Source organism: Galeopterus variegatus, unplaced genomic scaffold (assembly GCF_000696425.1).
Source record: "Galeopterus variegatus unplaced genomic scaffold, G_variegatus-3.0.2 Scaffold83, whole genome shotgun sequence".
NCBI classification, from domain to species: domain Eukaryota; kingdom Metazoa; phylum Chordata; class Mammalia; order Dermoptera; family Cynocephalidae; genus Galeopterus; species Galeopterus variegatus.
In genome coordinates this window covers 1,606,305-1,633,708 of record NW_007726194.1, presented here as the reverse complement: position 1 = coordinate 1,633,708, position 27,404 = coordinate 1,606,305, and the positions used below count along the sequence as shown (strand labels likewise).

The window sequence follows — 27,404 nt, the reverse complement described above, 5'->3', positions numbered from 1 at the left end:
AGTCAACCGATTATCTTGCGTAGCAACCAGAAGAAATCCTACCACAGGTCCATCCCTTATTCTGTTATGCTGGTGTCAAGGAAAATGCTGTATTTCCACTGCCCTTGTCTTGGCTGTAACTACTCACTCTGTCAAGAGCCAGAAGCCTTGAATGGTCTCTCCAGAAGTCTCCACTACGTGGCTTTTCAAGTCTTCCATGGCAGTCTCAATGGCCCCCGGCTGAGTGGGAAGAAGAAAATGTCTAGTTTAGAGAAGACAGAGCCTGCTTTGTGCTTATGATTATTAGTATATTCCAGCAGCTTCTCCAGAAAGCTGATCAGGAAAGTAGTTCTTGCAGTTGCCTGCTTGTTCTAGGCACTGCCTGCCAGAGAACTTAGTCTTGAACTCTGGTGTTTATTAAGCTTCTCTCCAGAGGTGGAGCGAAAGTGATCCAAGTTTTGTTTTTCATAATCTTACTCATATTTTCTCCTAGAAATGAAGATGGCCATTTTCAGAGGATCAGTTTTCCCAAAAAAATGTGTTTATCAGGAAGTTCAAAGCATTTAGTAATCTATAAATTTTTAAATCAAACCTTTTCTTTCTTCAGACAGTACATGTCAATAAAGCACAAAATAGCAGCCTTCTTCCAATGCTCTGACCATAGATTTTAGCTGACTCTGGGAGATTAGCTCTTTCTGTCTCCTCGCTTCTGTTTTCTTCACCCTTCCTCGAACAAGTTTCTTACTACAGGCCTAGCTGTAGCTTAAAGATTGATTGGCACCTGTGCTAATACATTTATAGACCCTCTAGCTCAATGTTTCTTAAACTTCTGTGCACATCAGAATCACCAGGAGTATGTGTTAAAATATAGATTTCTGGGACTACACCCAGAGTTTCTGATTCAATTGTTCTGGGGTGGGACCTGAGAATTTGCATTTCTAACAAGTCCCCAGGTGACACTGTTGGTGAGGGGACTGTATTATGAGAACCATTTCTCTTTAGGCTGTTATTACCAACCTTGGCTGCACATCAGAATCACCAGGGAGCTTTTAAAAATCCTAACACTCAGGCTGCATATCAGACCAATTATATCAGAAACTCAGTGTGGATGGGACCCACATATCAGTATATCAGGATTTTTAATACATCCCAGATTATCCCAATGTGCAGCCAATGTTGAGAACCACTACAATACAGGGCTTCTCTAGTTTAAGCCATTTTATTCTACCAACTAGGAAACTAGGACCAGTGTTGGAAGTAACTTGCCAAGTTCACTCAGCTAAGAAATGGCAGAGGAGGGACAAGAAACCCAGACCTTTCATTTTCAGGTCCACAACACAGTGCTAACCTCATTTCCAACCCTGGGCTGCATTAATGACAAATAGAGTGTAAGATCTCATATTCCCTGTGTAAGAGGACATTAACGCTAAATACCTAACCTTCTGTAAATACTAACATTCCTAATCCTTCCAGCCTGAGACCCTTCTCTCACAAAAGGAAACAGGGACACTAGCTTGGCTAGGACCCATTCAAATACCTCTTCCTCCCAGAGGTAGGGTGGTTGTAGGATTTTCATTTGCTTGTTTTCTCACCCTGGTATAAAGGCTTTGAAACGTTTTGATCACAGTGTCCATTTGTTAAGAAAAGTCTTATATGGGAATCCATACTTGAAAAACAGAAAAAGAGAGGAGACACTTCAGATGAAGTGAGGATTAACAGTTCAGATTTTACCTACTTAGTTCCCCCCAGCCCCAATTCACTCCACACAGCCCAAGTCATCCAGGGAATGGACAGCACAGCTCCTGAACAGAGATGAGAGACTTGGGTTCATATTCCAGACCTGTCATGAATTAATTCTAATAACCATAGCCAATTATACAACTTTCCTGGGCCTCTATTCCCTTATATACAAGACAATTGACTGGACTATACCCAAACTTTCTGATCCAAGCTGATGATCAAAACTTCCTCTAAGTCTTTAAAAAAATATGATCACAGTCCTTACACCAAGAGATTCTCATTCTATCATTTTAACAAGTTTCTCATTGAGATAGATGGTCAGCCAGTGGACTGAATGATTTCCATCATCCTCTGCTGCTGGTTAAGAGTTGTCACCCCATGCCTGCTGAAACCTATGTGTCATGAAATTAGCAACTTCTGGGACATCAAATAAATCTTGAACTTCTGCTAACAGAGAAGGTTGTACCACAAAGTCAAGGGTTCAGATCCCCATACTGGCAAGCCACTAAACAGAAGGTTGTACCAACATCTTCTTTCCTGCTGGCAGGGCTAGACCACCCCAGAGAGAACTTCCCTGTGATCCCATGACAATCCTCCCTTCACCTAGCCTCAGCTCCCATGCTGCAGTCTGACCCTACAGGATCATTGGTCAAGTCCTCTAAAGAATAATGCTTTCCTTAATGATTCCACATGGGTGTATTTTCTGTCTCTCTTCCTACATTCACATAATTTTGTCCTCAACAAATATAGCTCAGTAATGAGACTAATACTTTTCAAAAGAAAGAATTGCAAGTGGAGTGGAAGAATAATAAAGCAATCCTAAAATAAGCATTTTGTTGAATGCTTTTAAGCCAGGTACTTTGCCAAATATAGGTAACGATGAGTATACTATTGTAGAATTTTTCAAAACCTTACTTGTCTTCCCTATGAAAAGCAATTGAAAAATCTATCAGAATGAAAAATGATCTATCCTTTGATCCAGGTATTTTACCTCTGTGGAGTTATACTATAGAAATTATTGCATATGTGCAAAGCAACATATGTAATATTGTAGAATTTTTCAAAACCTTACTTGTCTTCCCTATGAAAAGCAATTGAAAAATCTATCAAAATGAAAAATGATCTATCCTTTGATCCAGATATTTTACCTCTGTGGAGTTATACTATAGAAATTATTGCATATGTGCAAAGCAACATATGTACAAAGTGTTCTTCACAGCTTTGTGGATAGCAAAAATTTGGGGAAAATTATATTTATAATTTATAAATATTTGGGGAAAATTAGATATAAAATATCTATCGGCAGGGAACTAGTTAACATAACATGGGGTATGTCTGTACATTGTGATATGATAAATGTATAAAAAGAATGAATAAATGTGTTAATATGGAAATATTTTAAAATATATTAGAAAAAAATCACAAGACAGAGTAACTTATGTCACCTTCTGTGTAAAAAGTAGAAGACAAGAGTATACAAATATCTATCAGCAGGGAACTAGTTAACATAACAGGGGTATGTCTGTACATTGTGATATGATAAATGTATAAAAGGAATGAATAAATGTGTTAATATGGAAATATTTCAAAATATATTAGAAAAAAAATCACAAGACAGAGTAACTTATGTCACCTTCTGTGTAAAAAGTAGAAGACAAGAGTAAATATTTGTGTTTGCTTGTAAATACCTAAAGTAACCTAGAAGGATATTTAAAAACTATTAACAGTGTTTCCCTGTATGTGGGGAAGGAATGTGATAGAAACAAAGGAAGGAGGTGATGTTTTATTGTACACCTTTTCAAAAGTGAAATGCTAAAAACAAAGTGTGTTCTTTATAGCATGGGTTGGTAGCCTCTGAAGTTCTGTCAATGTTCTCTCTCTTTGCTGTTCTTACCTTCAGTAGGAATATAGGGCAAGCCCCTAAAGAACATACGAGGAAAGTGCACCCCAATAGAGAATTTTAGTCTCCTCCATTATATTATTGTTTACCATAATAAATTAACCTCAGCATTTAGGGTAAAAAATAAAGTAAAATAAAGCGTGTAAACACTTTGACTTTTATCTGGAACATCAAGGTTTAAATCTCAGCCTTTCTGAGATTACAGCTGTACCATGGCTGTAGGATCCTTGGTAAGTCATCTCGTCATTCTATACATTGATTTACTTATTTGTTAGATGGACATGATAATAATTGCAACAGAGTTACTGGGAGAGGCCATGAAACACTGTATATAAAAAAATTTAGGCTGGCCCGTTAGCTCAGTTGATTAGAGCGTGGTGCTGATCCCTGTACTGACTAGCCACCAAAAAAAAAAAAAAAAATGCCTTCAAACAGACAGGGGCCAGGTTCCACTGCTAATATTAAACAGAAGGGAAATAGTCACACCAACTTTGGGGGATCAAATGGTTACTGCAACTGAACAATTACTTTTGAGACTCTTCACAGCCTAAGACAAATTAAAAAATATGATGGAATAATATGTACACATCGTCTCACACAGAATAATGGGCAATATTGTCTCTTACAGTCTAGCACTGAATAGTTTCATTCAAAGCAAACCTACTGAGGAAATTTCAAAGACATATGTGAATGTTTTCTTGCATTCCTTGAGCTAGACTAGCCTGGGGCCAGCTGTCACACAAACAATACCCACATCCTGCTAATTTTCCCCATCAGATGAGCTCCTTAGGTAGACAGTAAGAGGACTGGGTGGCATAGAAAAGAATGCTCCTAGGGACTCAGACACTCAGATTTCTCTCATGGCCAGACAGGAATCACTTTTCAATGAACACATAAGGTAAGAAAATCAGCTCTACATCAGATATGATTTACAAAGTCCAATTTTTGTCTTTCCCTGAAAATGGAGAGAGAATGCATCTTATGTCATTTTTGCTAAGGGTTTGCTCTCATAAAGAAAAATTATCTCCATTTCAATTTTGAAGACATTTCAGTGTAAGGAGGGGAGTCAAGAAACCTTTTGCCCAGTGAGATATCTATTTTCTAGACCAGAAAGAAGCTCACACAGGCAGTAACAATACGACTAATGTATTTACTTGTTCCCAATGTGGGAGCAAGACACAGGAAACCCTACAGCAAGAGAAGAGGGAAAGGGAGAGAGTATGAAAGCCAAATTAGTGTCATGAAAGCAGCGATATCTTGCTACACAATGGCAAGCCCTGAACCTGCTTATTAAAGTCTCGTTGCTCACAATAGAACACAGGCTATAAAAAGGCCATGGGGAACCATTAATTAAATATTAAAAGATCAAATAGTTTTAGTCCCTTTAGTTTGTATGTAATTTACATTCTCAAGTATAAATTTAGAGATAATTCCCCATCCCAAATCACTTTCAAATTTCTGATAAGGTATCTGCAAATATAGAGTCCTACAGGGAGATTAAAAATATCTTTCCCCACGTGGATTAAGTATTGTTCCTTTCATAAGAAGTTGCTTTTGAATATCACTCTCCACAACTAAAATGATTATCATAATACACCTCGAGTTATTAGCCTAGAGGGGTACTTTTGTTCAGAGAAGGCACTAAGCCTTTTTTAGATACATTTAAAGAATAATAGCAGATGATCTAAAACAGGAAAGAAATGTTATCCAAGCAGACTGATAGCAAGTGGCTTGGACCTTCAATTCTGTGACTTCTCATTCATTTTCTAAGGTCAGAGGCAGCAGGGTATGTTGAAAGGTGTCAGGAGTCCTGGATTTCAGGTCTGCTGTTCAGTCCCCAAGGACTGGCCCCAAGGTTGCTGGCCACGCATCCTTCGTGTGCTTCAGGGGTTGGATTAGATATTCCCTAAGACCTTTCTAGCTCAGAGCAGATTGCTGCTAAGCTGAATCGGAGGGGCACAGTTTCAGTAAGTAAAAAATAGGATGGAAACCTAAGGAAAAGATGTAACATCTCAGACTGACCCATAAAGAACATGAGGTTTAAGGGCCAGATTGACTTATTGTGCCATCTGGTATTCGGATCTAATGTGAGGTTATGATGCTAAAATTGTTTCTCGTTTGTCAAGATTTATCGTATATTTCCATATCAGTCGCCTCTTTACAAATCCAGCTTGAAATTTATATAATCCATCCTCCTTCTTATTATAGCATTGGGTATCCACTCCCTGCACCTAAGAAACTCAGCACCATCCTGCCACAGAAAGCCAAGGGGCAACTTCCCTTCCCAGTTTAAGAGATATAAGCAGAAAACAACCTAAATATTCTGCAGCAGTTAAATAAATTGTAGTACATCCCTATGGTGGGATATTATGAAGCTGTTAAAAATGATGTTATGGAAGTATAGAACAGTCTTCAAAAAGTTCATGAAAAGATTTGTATTTTTTTAAATTTGTTTTTTATTAGCATATTCATTGTTATGAGTCATAGTTATTCTTTATGCCCCTTATCCAATCCTCCCTCCCCCTCCTCCTTCCCCTCCACCACTCTCCTTCCTGCTCCACCTCCCTGCTCTAATAACCATAGATTTGTTTTCTCCGTCTGATAGATTAACTGTTCCTCTGTTGGTTTGTTGCCTGGATGATCTGTCCAGTACTGAGACAGGTGTGATCAAGTCTTCCCCTCTTTTCATAAATCAGATGCTACTTCTATTACTCTGGAGTATGCTTTGTGGAAAGAGAGGACTTTTTTTTTTTTTTTTTGTGGTCTCCTCTGGTGCCTCTCCTTGTGTCAATGCAGTTTCAGTTGAGAGTCTGGCATGCCATCTGCACAGTGGCTGTGACTGCTGCTGTAGAGACTAGCTGCTTTTGTGGCAGCCAAGGCAATTGCAGTGACTTTGGTGGACTACCCATGAGAAAATGGTGTTTTTAATGGGCTCTTTACCTGGTCATGGCTGGGTTATGGCTTCCCTTGGCTCCACACCTCAGGACGCTGCAGGGACCAGGGGTGGTGGTGGCAGCTTGTCTAGTTGTGACTAGTTTTGGCTTCCCCCAGCTCCATGCCTCATTCTAAAATGTTGCTGCAGAGCAGTTGAGGGAGGGGGAAAGAGGAAGGAGGAGGGAAATAGGGTGGGAAGAAAGGGGGGGCATGAGCGAGGCCCACGGCACCCCCCTCATTCCTACAGAGGAGACCCAGGGGGCTTTCAGCAGTGGCTTGGTCATTTCTGGGCTGGACGCAGATGTCAGGAGGGTTTGGCTGAAGCCCTCAGCACCCCCACCACACTGGCTAGGGGGCCCAGGACACATATTATCTTTTAATTCTAATTTTCTGTGAACTTTCTGAAGTACCCTTGTGTAATTGGTAGAGGAATTAATACTTGGCATATCCATTTTATACAAATTTTATATGTAAGAAAATAAGTGGAAAAGGATATGCACCAAATGTCTAAGAGCACATTCAATACAATTCAATTGGTTAACTTTGAACTGTGGATTACGATGACTTTTATTTTATTTTGCTTGTCCATGTTTTCTAATTTGTCTTCAATAAACCATTTCCTGTGCAATGATTTTAAAATCTTTTAATAAAATAAATTGCTTGATCAAGAAATTCCTTCACTCGCTTACTTGCTAATATTCTTTTTCATTAGCATATTCATCATTACAAATCATAATCTTTCCCCATGCCATCCACCCAAACTATCACTCCCCACCCCCCCCATCACTAGTATCCTTAGGTTTGTTCTCTCCTTCTGAAAGTTCAATGCACTACTGTAGTCTTTTTCCTTTCTTTCTCCCTTCCTTCCTTTCTTTTCTTTCTTTCTTTCTTTCTTTTTCTTTCCTTCCTTCCGTCTTTCCTTCCTTCCTTCCCTCCCTCCCTCTTTCTTTCCTTTTTCCTTAGCACCCTGTTATGAGTAAGAACATGTAATATTTCTCTTTCTGTGTCTGGCTTATTTTATTTAACATAATTTGCAACATATTAGAGGGTACTTCAAAAAGTTCACAGAAAGATTTGTATTTTCTTCCAACTCTGTTTTTCCACAAACTTTTTGACATTCTGTCATATGCTTTAAATTCTTACTCTGCAGTAAATTGGTTTCTTTTTCATTGCTGCATGGGGTCGTAGAACTATGAATTGGGAATTGGGAAACTTTGGTTCTAGCCCTAGCTTTGCCACTTACTAGTCTCTTGGGCAAGTCAACACTCACCAACTGCTGTGACATGGGCCAAGGAACTCCCTCTTTCTGAGCATTATTTCCTTCTGAAAATGAATGTGTTGACCAGCTCCTTCATGCTCAAAGTAGGGTCTGTGGACAGAGAGCATCAGTACTGCCAGAGAATTTGTAAAAATGCAGAATCTGATTTGCTTTCATTGTAAAGAGTGGGAAGCACTGGACCACATCATCTGTTGGTCACATTTCAGCTCTAAGAAGTGATTCTTTGTGATGACTCTTTCAAAGATCTGTGTCTTTAAGAGTCTTGGTCTTATTTAAATAACCCTTGAGAAAATGAATGAGCTTCCTCTTTACTGCTGCACACCCTACGCATCTACATTCATATGTCACCCTGGAGGTCACAGTGAGGTCATAGGCATCTTAATGTCATTCCCCAGGATCAGTTACAGAAATGTGAAAGCAAAATCAAGAACAAAGAGAGAGAAAGCATTTATAATAACAATGAGATACCATTTATGAAATGTTTGTAGATTTGTCATCACTCTGCTAAGAATTTTTACAAAGTTAGCTTATTTAAACCTCTATATAAAACTGGCATTTTATCCACACTTTGCAGATGAGGAAATTTATACACCACACACACACACACACACACACACACACACACACACACACACACACACACACGCACTCCCCTCCATTTTCTCAACTACCACTACATCAGCAGATTTTTGATTTACAAGCTAGTAAAACTGGATCATTCCTTTATTTTAAAACTGCTCATCATTATAAATTTTGGTTGAGCCAAAAGCTATTACCTTCACTTGTGTTAATGCACATACACATGCTCACTGCCAGTGGAAACTCTTCCTAAAATGTCTCTTGGTCTGAAGGAGAGAAAATGCTGAGTGCCTTGGAGATTTCACCTTTGTAGCTCCTAAAGAGTCCTCAGGTCTACTTTTGATTCACTAATAAAATTAGAAGGTTTTCCCTCACAAACGTTTGAGACCTTAGGGTTGTTTTCTATATACCTAATGAAGAAGGTGTTGTTTACATTGATTGGAGTCAGTCCACTGAAAACCCTTAAAAAGGGGTCATAAATTCAACTGTGCATGATAGGAAGAGCACTGAAGATCCAGAATCCAGCTGAGGTTTGTATTAGTTTTCTGTTGCATATAACAGAACCTCTGAAACTGGATAATTATGAAGAAACAGAATTTATTTCTTACAGTTTTGGAGGCTGGGAAGTCCAAGGTTGAGGGGGTGCATCTGATGAGGGCCTTCTTCCTGGTGGGAAGAAGACTCTCTGTGGAGTACCATGGCAATGGAAGGTGTCACATGGTAAGAGTGACAAAAATATGTGCTAATGTGTTCACTTGCTCTTCTTATAAAGCCACTAGTACCACTCCCATGATAACCCACTCATTCACTAACCCATTAACCTGTCAATCCATGAATGGATTAATCCATTCATGAGGGCAGAGCCCTCACAATTCAATGACCTCCCAAAGGCCCCACCTCTCAACACTGACACATGGGGGGTCAAGCTTCCACATGAGATTTGGAGGGAATAAACACTCAGACTATAGCACAGCTCTTCCACTAACATTGTGACTTAAATAGGTCACTTACTTAGTTCGTCTGAAATTTCAATATGTTCAACCTTAAAATAAGGATGGTAAGACCTCTGCTGCCTACCCCACAGTGTTGCCCTGGAAAACCAAACATATAAAGGATGTTAATTTACTGTATAAACTACATAGAGCCCCACAAATTAAAACATCATGTGAAAAATAAAATAAATAAATAAATAATAAATAACATAGGTAGTAGCATTGAACTGTGCCAATTTAACAAAATTGGTACTATGTTTTCTAGAAGTGCCTTTTCTATAGGTTTCCAAATTAAAGTTGGCCACAGGAGACATTTGTGTAAGACTCAAAAGGCCTAAGTGAAACATCAGTTCTTTTCCTTACTGAAGACCAATGCAGGTCATCATGCACTGTGGCAGCTCATGTTCATGGCAACTGATAACCTGGTCACTTAATGTCAAGGGACAGCACCTGAACATGCATTTCCTTTTTTTTATAGTCAGACTTCCTCTCTAAGACTCTCCTATTCCTGGACTGCCTAAGGGTACAGCTCAGTGGGAAAGGCACCGGCTTCTGAAAGTGACTCACATCAAGGTTGGGTTTGGTGGGAGATAGACACAGGTTCCCATTTTTCCTCCTGAATTCCAGTTTGTCCATGCAGTTTTTCCCTATTCATGTTCCTTATTCCCTACTCCCTTTTTACAACTGCCAACTAGTTGACCTATACTGACTTCAAGCCCATCACCAGATGTAAAGACAAAAGCTTTGCATAGACTTCTCAGCCAGCTCTCATAATTGCACCAACTCCCACTAATAAATTCCTTATTCCATCTCACTCAGTGTGTTCTTCTCTCATCAAACCCTGACATCATCAATATCAAAGAAAATAAAATTCTAGGGGATTCTTTGATTTCCTTTGCAGGTATATCTTACAATTTAATTTTGCATATTCAATAAAGTTCACATACTTTGAAAAACAAACCATATGCTCTACATATGCAAAAACACTCATGCAAATACACACATAGTATAGCACCTACCAAAGCACCTTGCACATAAGAGTATATGTAATGTTTAAACACAGACACACACACACACAGTTGCTTTAGTTAAAATTTTATATTAACTGAAGATAATCTATTTTAAGGGCTACCAAATCGGGATTCATTAGTTAAAGCTTTGTAAATAGTCACAAATCTAAGCCCCCATTTTTTATGAGATTGAGTTAAAATACTTTTCTTCATCAGAGATGTCCCACGTACACATAAAATTAGATAGTTTCTGTTGCCACAGTGTACATTCCCCAATTTTGCTCCTAGTTGATTGTAGCCCATGAGCTAACCACTACTGTGTTAACAAGACTGTTGAAGGATTGGGAAAGACGATCTATAAGCAGAAAATAGAACTCAAAAGAGTAACGTGTATAAACCCTTGAATCTCTTTCCTCTTGATCCAAGTGCTAGAAGTTTAAAATATTGTCTTTTTACATCTCGATGTAGAAGCCCTATCCTCATTACCCGCCCATCCATTTACTTTCCCTGCTCCATTGCACAGGTAAGAGCACTCAGCTACAGACTTCAGCTACAGGTTTGAGATTTAAAAATACCTGCTCCCATTTTATAATACCAGAATCCCAATGTAGACCATTGAGATGCAGTGTATTCTCAGCAATGCTTTTTCCACTCCATATCTATGTCTTTTCCAAACCAACAGTGAATACCCACACTGGGTTCGCAGCTTTATATTCTAGCTGCTATGAATATCTTACAATAGATCATTATTCTTTGAGGCCAGGTTTAGCATTAACACAAGACTGAGGAACTGTAAGATCTAAGGAGGTTGGAGGACCTGCTTCTCCTTGATACTCTTAGTGTGACCAAAAATAGACCCTTAACTTATCTGAAGTTCAGATCTTTCATCTGTAAAATGCGGATGATACCTACTTTATAATTACTGTGACTATTACATTTATTAAAATGTGACAACAGTTGGTAAACCATGTGGTATATAGAAGGATATTAAGATATTTTTTAAGGAGAAGTTTTATGTACTATTTAAGAGCACCAAAGATTTTACCCGTGCAACGAAGTACTTCCGTGAGATATAAGGCTGCTGATAAGGATTGGGGTAAAGTGTTGATTTGGTTACACTTGACTGCCTTGAAAGCTGCCCGGGCACTGGTTCCTTGCCTGGGTCCCCCTCCTCCATGGACAGGTGATCGGTCTCAGAGGGTTGGTCATCTCCCTCTTGCTTCAGAGACACGGGCTGGAATCCTTCGAAACTCCCAATCGCTGCCATTTCTTCAGCCTAAAACAAGAGAAGAAACAATCTTCTCATTAGAAAAAAGTTGCCTGTGTCCCAACAATGGCAAAATAGTCTATGACGAGCAAATGACATTCCTGAAACTGACGAACACTCCACACTTTAACTGAACAGAGGCTCTGAAGGAAGCAGCTCAATAACACACGCTGCTAAATACCACCGTGATCCTCAGGGCATTTTACCAGAGGAGAGAAGCAGAGACTCTCTGGACAGAGAAAAGTAGTTCCATTTTCTCATCTTTAATCTCAGAAGACTGGAAGATGAGCAAGAGACAAGCAGTATGAAATAATTATCAAACAATTTCGCTTCAAGATTTCATAGCATTTTTGCTTGAAAACCCACCAGGCCACAAGCTTATTTAAGAGTTAAAAACAATGCTAATACACCTTCTTGTGTGTTTCTTGGGTAGTAATAGGGCACGAGAGCACTTAAAACTGAGCATATTGTTAAACCTCAAATTTCCAATTCTAATAATTTATTATAAGAAAATAACTTAGACAAATGCCCAAAGACATACATACAGAGAGAAGGTTCTCATCACATTGTGTCTAATAGAAAAATACACAACTTTGTCTAATAGAAAACCATTGTATATAATAGCAACATTCGACAGCAATATTATGTTTAATAGCAAAAAATTGTAGTGACACTAAATATTCATCAGTAGGGAATTGGCTGAATAAAATATATTACACCATATAGTGAAATACAATGTAGTCATTAAAAATGTGTGTATATTTTTATCATGAGAAGACATCCAAAATATATTATTAAAGGAAAAAAGTAAGATACAAAATAAAGGTGTCCTTGGGTATACACAGGGGATTGGTTCCAGGACCCCCTATGTATACCAAAATCCACAAATACTCTAGTCTTACAGTCAGCCCTGTGTAACCTGTGTTTAGAACAAGTTGGCCCTACATATATGTGGATTCCTCATCCTACAAATACTGCATTTTTGATCCATGGTTGGTTGAAAAATATCTAGGTATAAATGGACCTGTGCAGTTCAAACTCGTATTTCAGTGTTTATAGCACATTTATGTAGGGCTAGAGTTCTTCTATCCAAATATTTATTCAAATTTCTTAAAATCATAAGAAAGGAAGAAAGAAAGAAGGAAGGAAGGAGGGAGGAAGGTAGGAAGGAAGGAAGATAGGTATGTATGTATTTGCCTATGTATATACATTCACGATATGACAGAGGTTAGAAAACATCTGAAAAGAAGTAAAATAAAATATTAACAAGAGTTATCTCGGGGCCGGCCCGGTGGCACACTGCTACAGTGCGCCGCTTGGGAGCGCGGTGGCACTCCCGTCAAGGGTTCAGATCCCACATACAGACCGGTTCCCGCTCACTGGCTGAGCAAGGTGCGGGCGCGACACTGAGGGTTGCGATCCATTGCCGGACATGAAAAAAGACAAAAAGGAAAAAAAAAAAAAAAGAGTTATCTCTAGATGATAATGTCACAGGTGGTTTTTATTTTCTATTTTCATGTTTCTGGATGCTAGCAATAATCATATATGATTTAAATAAAAACAATAAATTGATTTCCATTTTGCAAATATAAAGCAAAACAAACAAAATAGAAGGCATGTGCTAGCCTAGTGAGAAATGTGCACCTAAATCAGGCCGCCATTGTCAAACTGAGGCAGGTAGTCAGCCATTCCTACAGTAAGCACACACTCTATCAGTGCTGCTTGGAAGGAGGGTCTCATGCCCAGTTTCATCATGTAACTGGAAATGCCATCACATTCTCAGAGCTGCCTCCGTGTTCTTAATCAAATAACAGTAAGTTTAATTTTACATCCTCGGTTCTTGTGATACCCCAGCAGGTAAGAAAAAGCCCCTAACCCCAGCAAGTCTCTACTCTTGAAATTGGGATTAGCTAGTGTATTCAAGAGAGGTAAAAATAGTACGTTCATATAATTTATTACCTAAACCTCAATACTTTGGCATAACAACAGTACTATTAGCAATTATGCCAGAATGATAGAAGTAGACTGTACTGTCTCAGGCAAATGTGGACACATACATTGTCATCCTGGGCAGTTTGAATGTAGGAGCAAACATGGTTGGTCAGGAGAACTCACAAGTGGAAAGCCCTCTGTAGTTCGCATTATATGTCTTTTACCTCCTCTGATCCTCCCAGCAGCCCTGGGTGGGTTATTTACTTCATCCTCACCTTTCTGAGAATCGCAAGGTAAATGCGACCCACCCAGAGGCACATTTGAATAGCTATGGCCACACCTGGACTCCCAGCCAGGGGCACATTTGGATAGCTATGATGACACCTGGACTCCCAGCCAGGGGCACATTTGGATAGCTATGACGACACCTGGACTCTAAATCAGGACTCCCAGCCATGCTGTGCCCATGTGTACCATGACACCATGCTGTCATATAACAGGAAGGGCTTTACTGAGGTTTTAGGTAGTTTTTAAAAGTTAGGTGTACAAAAGGCAGAGATTGGCCTGTGTGAGAATACAAAGCACAGAGTGTGTGTGTGTGACAGAGAGATTGATTAGTGCAGCTGCAGCACTTTGGCCTCCCTGGCAGCTCCCTGCTCTGTTTATACAGGTCTGCCACCTCTATTACAGTGGGTGTTGGAAGGAAAGGCATTTCTAAAGCTCCCTGTAACCTGTGAAGGAAGGTCTGTGCCATTGGGAAGGGAAGCCTGCTTCTGTATTTGTGCACTCTGTGTGAACACACACCTAACAACAGACATCTGCGAAAGGCTCCTGTGCCTGGAAAACAGAGGGAGGATTTAATTAGCACCACTTCCTCTGCCTCAGGCTGTCTTCTCTGGAAACACTTGGGGAAGCACAGGGCTTTGAGACCAAGCTGTTTGAGATCCAGGAAAGAAGGAAACTCTCAGCTACATTTACATTTTTAAAGCCATAAATAGTGGGAAAGTTGAGCCCAGCCATCCCAATCTAGAATGATTCTAGCTCTGTCCCAAGATGTCCAGTCATGGTGACATCTTGGAAAGACAAGGAACGTAACTTGGACAACTTCCCCGACAGGAGAGAAGTGCTGTGCACCTAAGCATCCCACTTCATGCCTCATCACTTCTGCTCAGACAATCTGTTTATTCCTAATTCAATAAAAAGTGTCCTTCTATCCTGCATAGACTATGTGCACTGAAATAGTAAAAGCATATTAATACCAGTAACAAATCCAGCCAAAACCAAATGTTCCATTGCTTTTACATGCATGAATTATGCCTTACAACAGACCCATCAAGAGCCATTTACAACTAAAAGATAATCATTTCATAAGATTTCCACAGTAAATTTATCTTAGCATTTAGTGCCCAAGAGAGTAAAAGCAGCACCATTTCATATGAAAGTACAGAGTCAGGGCTTGAAAAAATAAATGACGTGTATACTTTTTGACCTAATCTTTTCATTCCAGGGATGCAATGAAAATTATCCTAAAGGAGGAAAAGACTGCAATATTAATTGCTTATTCTGGGTGGCAATAAAATATTGGAAACCAACTAAACACTTAATGGTCAAGAAATGGCTAAGTATATCCAATTGATATAGTGAAGATGTTTAACATAGCATGTACAAATGCCACAGCAGCACGGGTTAAAGGTCATATCTTCTTGAATAAAAAATAAATAAAAGCAGAAAACAATTTTATCCAGTAATGGCCATTTGAATAATTTTTACATCAATAAAGACTAGCAGGGAAATATTTAGATTTATTCAAGTGGTCAGACTGTGAATGAAATTTTGCTTTTTTTTAATTTTAAATCATATTAGTGCTGCATTTGTAATAAAAATAAAATATATGAATAAATGCCAAATAAGCCCCTAAAGTGCTCCCTTTCCTTTGGTAAACAATAAGCATTCTATATTTCTCAACTACAAGAAAATTTAGAGCTAAATTTAATATAGTATTGCATTAAATACCTTATTTTCAGATCCTGGTACAACATTCTCTCTTTATACATATCTTCATCTCTCTCTCTGGGACTTTTTCTAATAATACTTCAGAAGCATGTGTAAGGTATAAATTACAGCTAGAGGATTGTCTAGTCCAATTCCTTCACTTTGCAAATGTTGGAACAGAATCAAAAAAACAAATGACTTGCCCAAGGTCACACAGCTACATAGAAACAAAACATGAAACCAGAGTCCTAGTCTTCTGGACTCTAGCTCATTGTTCTTTCCTGTGCTTCAAGTTGCAACATTTAGAAGAATAGCAGACAAGCAATCATCACATATATGCACTAGCAAACTGGAGGGACTTTTGCCAAATATCTGACACCAATCAGCTCTGGGATCAGAGACATAGCTCCATGGAAACAAGGCTGATCCTCAGCTGCTCCATCATCACCAGCTCCACAACCAGTGCTGCAGGCTGAAGATGTTCTCCTTCCCCTGGAATCTGGCTAAATGAGCCTTTAGGCACAGGAAGTGCAGGGCCTGGGGTCCACAAAACTTCTAGAAGCCCAAGAAAATGTTTGAATTTTTTTTCTCACATTAGAAAATAAAAAGGGAAATTTGTAGGGCACCCAAAACCTAATACATTTTGCCTGGGGAAAAAAATAAAAAATAAAAAATAAAATAAATAAAAAATTTTAAAAAATAAAAATAAATAAAAATCTCTCTCTCTATATATATAGAACTATTTAAAGTTACAGAAACAGGGCCGAACCCGTGGTTCACTTGGGAGAGTGTGGCACTGGGAGCGCCGAGGCGGCAGGTTCGGATCCTATATAGGGATGGGCGGTGTGCTCACTCACTGAGCACGGTGCGGGCGACACCAAGCCAAGGGTTATGATCCCCTTACCGGTCACACACACACACAAAAATAAAAAAATGAAGTTACAGAAACATAAGTTTTAATACTGGTATTATTCTGCAGGAGAGGTCCACAAAGGCAAAAGGGTTTTGGACCCATGGAAGTCATAATGTGGTCCTAACTCAAATCTACATCCTACTACACATACTTCCCACTCAATTGTCCATTCTGGTGCTCCATCCTAGACCATCAGAACCAGAAACATTCCCCAGTTCAGGCTTTTCCAATCTCTTTACCCCTGGACGATGTCGCTCCACTGAGATAGAAGGTACCCAGTTTCCCTGAGTTCAGATTTCAGGACACACCTCTGGGTTTCAAGCCACTCCTTGAGGGCTCAGGCCCCTCTTCTAGGCTCTCCCCTAGAGGAAAGTTACTATTGTTAGTTAGATCTATTTTCAAAACCAACAACCCGAGAATGAGACCAAAAGAGGCTGGCTTATGCAAACGCAGTGGCTGGGCATGCTCAGTAGAAAGGGGTTATATTACTCTGGTAGCTGAATGACCTTCCTCTTCGGGTGTGAAAGAGCAGAATATTCTTGAATGTGTTTGGTGCATATGGTAGGATTTGACCAATGAATATGCTCCGAGAAGAGACCAACTGAGCGTGTGCAAGATTATGTTATGTAACAGGGAACCACCCCCTTAATTGAATATTCATTTGATAGTGAAACTATAAAAGCTCAATTCCTGCAGAAGGTGGGGTGTTGCTCACTTTCCTGGGGCCAGCCCCCACTTTGCTGGCTGAGGTGTGTACCCTTTACTTTGTATCAAATTTAACGTTCAGCAAGTGGTTGCTCACTCTCTGGAGCACTCTGCAACCTGCACTCTGTACTAAACTTTAAGTGTGTATTTCTTACTTTTGTACTAAACTTTGTGTGGGCTCTTCTGTCTCTGGAGCCATGCAACACTTTCTCTGTGAAGTCTGTACTTCTTATCTATTATATTAAACCTGTTCTCACTTTCTACTGTGACTCTGCTCTTGAATTCTTTTCTGTGGCAGAGTCAAGAACCCAGTAAGAGGACGGAGTGTGTCGAGGCTGGTATCGGGCCACCCAGACCTTTCCTTCAGCATCATCACCACATACTAAGATTTCTGTTCTGTAGACAAACTGCATAACTTTGAAATAATTCTTTTTGCTTTTTTAGAATCAAAGACAGATTCAGCATAGTTGACCCCCAATAAATACTTGTTTCCCAGGGAAGTGGGTGTATGACTACCCTGAGAACTTCAAATTGGTTCAAAAGGAGTAGCAGCCACACCGAGTGGCCAGATCTTGAGTCAGAGACAAAGACAAAGAAGATGGTGATTTTTTTTCTTCTCACAAGAGTTCAATAAGGAACAGTTCAAGTATACCAAAAAGGATCATAGTTCAGATCAGGAAAATAAGATTGACATTAAACAGAGATGCTGGTAAAACACAGGGCTGTTTTATGGTGACCCTTTTCTCAAGGGCCACGCCATTTCTTCAGTGCTATCTGCCCTCCTTTTTCATCTAGTTTTTAGAAAGTCTTTTTTATTCCTTTTTTTTTTTTTTTTGGCTCCTTGCCCTCTCTGCCTCCCTGGTAAGCCTGCAACACCAGTCGCCCACTTGGGTTCTTCACCTCCTTGTCTCCTGACACCTACATAAGTCCCATGAGATTTTTTTAACCCTATTGCAGGTATCTGTGATATCCACAAAGCTTTTGAAATATCAATAACTATTTAAGGGTCCTCACTGTTACCTGCCCGGGTCCTCGGGAAGACAGGCTGCCTAGTAAACAAACACTCATCTATTCTAACACCCACTGTCCTCAGTCTGTTCCAGCTGCTACAACAAAATATCTGAGGCTAGGTAATTTATAAACAGCAGATTTTTATTTCTCATCATTCTGGAGGCTGGGAAGTCCGAGATCAAAGCACTAGCACACTTGATGTCTGGTGAGGGCTCAGTCTCTGCTTCCAAGATGGCACCTTGAATGCTGCATCCTTTGGAGGGAACAAGCACTGTCCTCACATAGCAGAAGAGGCTGAAAGGGTAAAAAGGGCCTAGCTAGTTCCCTCCAGCCTTTTTATAAGGCACTAATCCCATCCATGAGGGTGGAGCTCTCATGACCTAATTACCTCCTAAAAACCCCACCTCTTAATACTGCTGCTTAGGGAATCAAGTTTCAATGTTAATTTTGGAAGGTACACAAACATTCAAATCATAGCATCCACCTTTTTCAAATGAGGAAACTGAGGTTCAGAATGATTATGTGTCTCCCCTGAATTCTCAGTTAGTTATTTAAAATCAAGTTAAGTAAGAACAATAAAGAATGAAATGATGGGCACCACAGAAACAAAAATCTTATATCCAGAGGGATATTTGTGGGTAGACCAGGATCTTAGAAAAGTGTACAGCTTGTTAACAAGGACTATTACCCTTCTGTGGGTGGGGTGGGGATGGGGTGAGAAGGAAGCTGGGAGTTAGTGCCTGTGGCCTGTGTTGCATTCAAAGATGTCGACTGTGGTTTCTGATGATGACGTCTCTACCTACATGAAGGGGTTAACATTCTCAAGGCACATCCCCAAAATAAAAATCTACTTTTAATTTTGACATTTTGGAAGGTAATTTATGTGAATTTATGTGTGCAGCCTTTCCTGAGTCTCTCCGAGAACAGCCGAGGGACGTGCGGTGGGTGAACAACAATACTCCAACACCTTGTAACTCTCCAGCAAGCCCACTTCTGTGCCAGCGGAGATAAGAAAATTGGCAAACAATTCTCCACAATTTCACATTTTCTACATCAGTGATAACACACCAGCAGGACTGCTCTGCGTCCTGGGGGAAAGTTGAGTTGAGGGAGGGTCTCTTCCCTCCTAGCTCCCCCTGGGCAAGGTAGGGCCTCTGCTCTGCTCCCAGTGCTTTGACTGTGTGAAGAGCAGGACAGAGGGCCAGGCCCAGACACCTGGGCCCCACGCATTCCTCATTCAGGGTGACCCTGGGCAAGTCACTTCCTTGCTTCCCCTCCCTGCACTGCAGCTTTCTCATGTACAAAATGAGGGGTCAGACTTGCTGCTTTCTAAACTGTGAAACTACTCCTGAGACCACCTGAGGGCTGAATGGGTGGGGCTACCGTCACCAAACCTATTTCGGTCTAGGCAGATCCATTTATCTATTACTGGACTTCTTCTAAAGCTTTTATTTGACAGGAATGCGGTGTTCAACTTTGAAAGCTGTTGGACTAAATTATCCCCAAGTTTCCTTCCAGCTCAATGACTCTACAAGACGATTAATTTTTCTCCAGTGCCCAGAATACTACAGACCTAAAGCTAGAGAGGCTGCTCATATGTAGTTTTCCCCTTCTATCTTCATCACGGGACTGCAGCCAAGCAAATCAGTTTCTTTGCAACTCATATGCAGTGGGATCCAAGGAAGAGGACTGGGATGACAGTCACGAATTTGGGTGCCCATTGTGAAGATTCTGGGGTGTTGTCCTCTGACTTTCCTCTAACTCAAATGAAAATCCACACTGACCAGAGCTGCTAGAGATATCAACAGTGGAGAGTTGGGCATCTTACTCAGGCCAGGGCCAGACACATGCTAGAGCCTCAAAAACTGTAGGAAGAAGAACTTGCACTTAAGAAGAATTTAGAGGTCTGCTGAGCTCCTCACACAGATATTAAGTTTTAGAGGGGTTTCCTCAAAAATAAATAAGGAAAAGAATTGATGAAGACAAGGATATCGACTAGAGAACTTTGTGAGACTGCAGATCCCTCCAGATTAATTTCTTGCACATTCAATAAACATTTTCACCTCTCACTGGTCTGGGTTATGATAATATTGAGTTCCTGACTCCAGCGTTGACCACACTGTTCTGTAATCACCATTTGATTTCTTGGCTTCACTTGTGGGCCGTGGGCAACTGCAGAGCAGAAACATGCTGCACTCATCTTTAAAATCCAGCAGTTAGCATGGGCATAACACAGAGTAGGCATTGAGTTCAAGATTACAAATGGGCGAATGGATACCCTGCTTCCCTCTGCAGCATCTGATCTGAAGGGCAAGTCTCATATCTGATTCATCTTTGTACATTACCTCATACATAGTAAGTGCTCAGTACATGTTCATGGACTTAGTAATAAAGCTCTGTGTGAAGTCATGAATGAAAACATCTTCTGCACACACACACACCCTCACACTGACACACACAGAAACTCATGCCACAGTCTTTAACACATAGCAGCTCATAGTCTAGTGGAGGAGACAAAGCCATAAGCAAATAAACGCAGCCTTTTGTGATCATAAGAGTATGTGCACAAAACATGGTAGAAACAGAAGATAGGAGCAATAGGGGTGGGTGGAGAGAGGGGATTGCAAGTGTGGGGAGTTGGAGGTGTGAAGAAAGGTGCCTTAGTGCTGACTGCATACTAGAGTTGGGCGGAGGACATCCCAGGCAAGGGTGAGAGGTGTGAGAACTGGGTGTGTTCCAAGGACGGCAGACAATATGGTGTGTGCAACCAAAATATCAGCCGCCCACCCTGGAAGAGCTGGTTACACTTGGTGAAAACTACCATTCTCTAATGGGATGAGAGTCTGAAATCCTTCCCACACTTCCTCTCTACTCCCTTTTCTGCCACCACCCCTCCATACCTGCTGGGACAGTTCCCTCATGGTCAATCCAAATGCAGAGTCTGGACTTGGCACTGTAAGGATTCCACTTGCCTTGAGAATTCCATGGGATTTAAAGCTTCACTTAAGATTTACAGAAATTGTGGACAGGTAAGTCACATTGTGTATATCCAACATTGTACAATCCATCTGTTTCTCACTTCCCTTCCCAGGGTAACAAATTCTTCCTTGTTTGTGTATCTGTTTGTTTATTTAAAATACATATCTATTTCACCCACATGCCCATGTCTCTCAGATTCTTCCTTTCACACCTCCTGCCAAATAATGACATTTTCCACAAAGATAAATTCTAGAGGTAACTATTAATATAAACCTGGACAAGGATTTGTGAGTTAGAGGAGAGCTGGCAGGAGATATGTCTGAACACATAGAAAGAAGCCATTCTGTAATCCAGGCATCAAGTTGAGTGACTTATCTCAGGCAGTAGCAGACATGTCCTTTACAATTAGCCTGACCATGAAGAGTATGGGATAGGGAGGGGACAGAAAAGTGGTGGCATTCTGGGGAGGAGAATAATTAAGGCTAAATCACCATCCGTCTTCCCCCACCCCCCACCTCCACATACAGAGAGAGAAATAAGCAATGTGTAAGGAACTGACAGAAAGTTCTTGGTCCTGAAGATGTACTTCAGAGGGCTTGTAAGGACTCCAATATTTTCTTCATATATGAGTAAAAAGGAAAAGAGCAGAGAAATCAAAAGAATCAACCAAGGTCAGCAATTTAGACCTGTAGTGGGCCCTGTTCTTCTCTCTACAAAGTAAATGTGACCCCTGATTTTGAATCTGCTGATTCAGAAACTAGATGGTGACAATGCTTAGAAATTAAGACAAGCCTCTGTCCCAGTTACTGGGTCATCCCAGAAGAGTGTGTGAATTAGCGCCTACCAGGGATTGCTTCCTTCCCAGCATTAATACTGGTGTCAGGCTGGAGCAGATACACGTGCATTCCACAACCGGATGTTCCTGGCTGGGAGCTCTGTTTAAGGCAGTCACCCCAAAGCCTGGGTTTCCTGTTAGACCAATTGTGATTTCTACATGAGATTCTACAGATTTTATGAAATTCAGGGAAATTGTCAAATGCTGACAACAATATTTTCCCTTTCAAAATAAAAACAGCCTTTATTTATCAATGAAGTTTTTTATTAATATACATTCTTATTGAAGCATGATATACACTCAAAAAATTATAAGTGTGCAGATCAATAAATTATTATAAAATAAACAGGCCCATGTAAGCATCACTCGGGTCAAGAAATACCATGCTACCAGCACCATGACAGGATCACTTTTCTCAAAGTGAATATCCAGTTGGTTTCACATGATAGACTCCAAGAGGGCTGCCAAACATTTAAAATATTCCCTAACTCAACACCCCAATTTTACAAATAAGAAACCAGGTCCTCCAAAGGCAGCAGGAACATGGCTTACCTCAGGTCACAAACTAACTCAGAAACAGCACCAGGTGGGCTGGCCCGGTGGCGCACTGCTACAGTGCGCCGCTTGGGAGCACGGTGGCGCTCCCGCCGAGGGTTCGGATCCCACATACAGACCGGTTCCCGCTCACTGGCTGAGCGGGGTGTGGGTGCAACGCTGAGGGTTGCGATCCCGTTGCTGGTCCCGGTCCAGTACGGGCGCGACACTGAGGGTTGCGATCCGTTGCCGGACACGGAAAAAGACAAAAAGGAAAAAAAAAAAGAAAAAGAAACAGCACCAGTGCTTCAGGCTCATCTTTCCTGCTTTGACTGCCTCAGATTCCTAGGAGGGCTTAGCTGGCCTGCGGAGCAAGGGAAACCTGCTCTCCTTGACAACTCCTTTGTCCATAAGTCTGAGGTTAGCTCTCTCCTGTCCCCATAAATCAGGCTCTGAAGAGCTCTCCTAAAGACACCACTCAAAATCCCACTCAAACCATCATTTTCCTCTGTTCAGAGCAGCCAGCATAAATCAGACACCTGGTTACATACTTGTTAGGTGAATTAATGAAGAGATACTTCATACTATCTGCAGATGCTTTTCAAATTCTCCCATTTCCATCATCAGGCTGGTAATTTTGAGCCATGGCCTGTGAGATGACCTTCCTCTTTCCTAAGGAGGTTTTCTCATGGATGACGAGGGACCACTAACTGTGTCATGTGAGGAACATTAGAGGTAACTGGAGAAATTCAGCTGAGAAGAGAGAAAACATAGAGGGCATTGATCACTGTCTTCAGATGTCTAAGGCTTGCCATGAGGAAAGGAGCCCACTCATGCCACTTGACCTTAGAAAGCCTAAGAATTAATGGATCTCTTGCTTCTCACAACAAAGCTTCTCAAAAACAAAGAGTCTATCCTCGCTATCTCTACCTCATTGTATTCCATGCACCTCTTACACCACGGACTCTGCATTTTGGTCCAGGCACGTCTTTCTCCACAAATTTCTCACGACTGAATCCAATAGATCCTTTCCATTCTTTATCTTCTTTGACACTGTTGATTGTTGCATAATCCTCGAAATTCCCATTTCTTTCTGTTCCCAGTTGTTTTCTTCGTACTTCCCTGTTCATGGCATATAGTTTTCTTCATAATGTCCTGTTTCTGTTATGCTGATGTTTGTCAGAGCACACTGTAGATGTTCTCTGTAAGCAATCTCCTTCACTCTCATTGTTTAACCATAATCTATGAATCTGTGACTCCCACACCTGTATCTTTAGTCAGATCTTTCTCCCAAGCCACAAATCCATCCATACAATTGTTAATTAGACATGTCACCCTAGTTGACCCACCGAAACTTCCCACTTATCATATCTAAAGATGAACTTACCATCTTCTTACACCTCCCATAAACCCGTTTCTACTTATTTCAATCTCAGTGAATGAAGTCACAGCTATAAAATTCCTCGTTAGAAACGCTCCAGATTCCCACTTCTCCCCCAGTCCTTACCAATCAAAAATTTAGACCTGTAACTTTTAATCCTTATTATCCACTGAATTTTCTCCTTTGCTTCATTTCTAACTTTACAGCATTTAGTTCATCCCTTGAGAATCATTATAAAGTGTCCCTCCAATTTTACTCTCTCCAATTTATGCATCACACAGCAGGAAGACAAATCTTCCTAAAATACAACTCAGATTGTGTCACTGTCAACTTAACCTTGAATGATCCCCATCACACTCTGAATAAAATCTGAACTCCTGAGCATGGTTAGCCAGACCTTTATGATCTGAACTTACTTGCAGAGGCTCATGTCTCACCAAGTCTCTTCCCTCCTTGTTTTTCTCCCATCTTCCCTGTCCCACCACAACACTCAAACGCTGTTTCAGCCACACTACTCTTCCTTTACACAGGATCACCAAGCTCCTTCTCACTTCTTTTACCCAACAATTCCCTCTGCCCTTCTTATCTCAGCTTAGAGAGCAGCTAGAGGCTTCCCTTATCAATCTCATCTTATGAGTTAGGTGCCTCTTCCTTGCAGAAAAACAGTGTATCCCTATTAAGTACTTATCATGCTGTGTTACAGCTACCTGTTACCTTTCCTTAACTTTCACATTCTCCCTACTAATACATGAAACCCATAATGATAAAGGCAGGTTTTGTTTATATGGTATCCTTAGCACCAGCTAGAGCACTTAGAAAACATTCATTATGTATTAGCTGAGTAAACGAATCAGTAATAAATATCCTCACAGTGTGGAGCATCCTTGACAGCAAATGCAAAGGGGATTCAGCTAAGAGAGTCTCTCTCCTCAGGGCTGAAGGAACCAGACCTGACAAGAAAAGATTTAAAACCTTTTCTTCTAAACCCAGCTCCAAACTTATCAGTTCCCAGAAGCTTAACATGAAGGGCAATTTAGCAATGTGATTTTCCTATGCTCTCCAGGTACCATGATCTTCTATCAACCAGTTCTTTAGTCCCTGCCTGTGACTGGGCTCCAAGCACAGACTTTAAGCTTGGTGAGAGGAGGGGCCATGTCCTCATCTGACCCTCTCAGATGCCCACAGAATGTGTAACCCTGTGCAGCGCAGTCACAGAGAATGTTACAGAAGATGTCTGCACCACTGGAGTCAGACAGAATAAGAGAACACTCACTTCTGCCTGAAACCTCCCTGAGGGGCAAATGATGCACATCAGAGCCTTTTCTGAGAGCAGGTCTAGGTACATAGGGAATGAAGAAGAGGCTTATCCTGAAATCAATGGGTAATACTCAAGAGCAGGCAAGCATTCAAAAGGGGTGGAACAAGCCAGAAAGGAGAGCCTAGGGTCCTAAAACACACTGCTGACTTCTCATCTTGTTGGGCACCATAACTGAAGGACAATTTGTGTTTCAATAATGAAATACACATTAAGCTCCTAAAATGCAGAATGCTAAACAAGACACTAAATCGGACAAATAATTACAAACAAGAAGGCATTAGAATAATATCATTCTAAGGCTCCTTTGACCCATTCCCACTCGGCCTAGATGAGAATGTTAATATCTGGAATTCAGCCTGTTCTACAGGATTCCAGGAAGACTTAAATTGGTCTGGGGAGCTCCATCCAGTGTGAGAGAGAAAAGGCAAGAAAGATAGAGAAATAGGGGTAGCTCTCATTGAAATAATGAAAGTCAGAGCACAAGTATGGAGAGAGGAAAGAAGTTCTGTTTTAAGGATAACATCCAGATTCATTCTAAGTTGATTTAAGAAAAGTGGACAGTTCAGGATGCCAAAGAATGAAAACTAAAAAAAAGTTTCGTATCTGCTTGCTGAAGGCAGTTAGATGAGACACCAATGAAGAACAATACCATCTGTCTCAAATGGCCTTTGCTTTTTCTGTATTTCAGTAAGAAAAGTAATAAAAATGTGTGTATAAGAAAATATAATTATTATGCACATATGTGCATAAATATGGCCAGGGTATTAGAAAGTAAGGATAGATGCATATTACATGTGACCTGCTGCAACTACTATCCAGCAATGAGCAACTATAGCCAAAGTAGCCAAAACTAGCGTTCTGCGAAAATGGAAATATCTTCCTGTGATATTCACATTTTCTTGCTTCTGTGAATGTGTAGCTTAAAGCTAGCTTACTGAGGAGAGAATATGTTTGCCTTACTGTAATTTATGACTTCCAGCACAAAGCCACTAAGAGGGGAGTAGGAGTATGGACCAGTGAAAGTTCAACCAAAGTACTCATTATAAAGAGTGGTCGGTAATGCCATCTTTAAATATTAAATGCACATGCATGCCGTAATAATACCTCTCAACTTCTTTGCCTACAAAAATGTGCATATTGATGCCTTCCCTGCTTACTATACATGATTTTTGTGAAGATCAAACGAAAAAAGTTGTGAAAGTACTTTGTAAAGGAAGTGCCTTGATCTGGCATCTTTTAAAGAGCTATTAGCATTATCATCATAGAAGTACGAGGCAACAAAATAATATCTGAGCAGAGGCTGTTGGCAGTCCCTGAAGGATGCCAAAGGGCACGTGAGGCTGTTCAATGTTTTTAGGGAAGGCTGATTCCTACCCTGATGAAGTCAGAACTATTGGCAAGACATGGGGACTCAGGGAGAAGAGGCAATGTGTTTAGACCAGGATGTGTCTGATCCCCCCAGAAGGCAGTTGTTCCACCTGGGTCAGGGGACCAGATAGAAACAAAGCTCACAGGGCTGCCCACGTCACCTGTACACATGCTTGCTGTGTCGATTCCTGCCTCGAGTATCCCTTCAGGACATAAAAGCCGTGAAAGAACATCTGTGGCTTATGTAATATGTACTATTTGTGAATAGGGGGATTCAAGTGAATGAATAAGTTTGACCATTTCTCAGAGCTTCTGTTTTGATATAGGTGTCAGCAAAAATGGGTTGGTTCACAGCATGACTGATTGGCTATCTCTGCATCTAAGAACTTCATTGATGACGCTCCATAGTATTTAAAGAGATCACAGAAATGTTTGACATGTCTTCAAAATATATTCCCTGTTAACTATGAGGGGAGTTCCACCTTACCTTTTTAATGGGCTGGGCCCGATTTATGATACTTAGTACTATTCCTACTAAATATTATTCATTACTTCTCTTGCACCCCACCTAAAATAGGCAATGTTGGGTTCCAAATGTTATTAGTGTTTGACTGTGGATTCTCCCACTCAAACCTAGCCAGCAGATAAACTTACTATAAAATGCTACGGAGAGTAGCTGAAACCAACTCTGTTGGGAGTGACTAAATATAGAATTTTCAATTTAGGTGGGACCTTATATGTGCTAGTTTAATATCT

At 40.6% G+C, this 27,404-nt stretch overlaps 1 protein-coding gene across 1 annotated transcript in view; it reads right to left on the bottom strand.

Annotated features, from left to right (window-relative positions):
• The window catches only part of TPRG1 (tumor protein p63 regulated 1), a 192,057-nt gene that overhangs the window by 99,372 nt on the left and 65,281 nt on the right, over positions 1 to 27,404 (bottom strand). Inside the window, exons 2-3 of the mRNA XM_008580087.1 lie at positions 11,459 to 11,689; positions 128 to 219 (exon numbers count right to left, since the gene is read on the bottom strand). Of these exons, the coding sequence (XP_008578309.1) occupies positions 128 to 219; positions 11,459 to 11,689 (323 nt within the window). The remainder of the gene's footprint in view (positions 1 to 127; positions 220 to 11,458; positions 11,690 to 27,404) is intronic.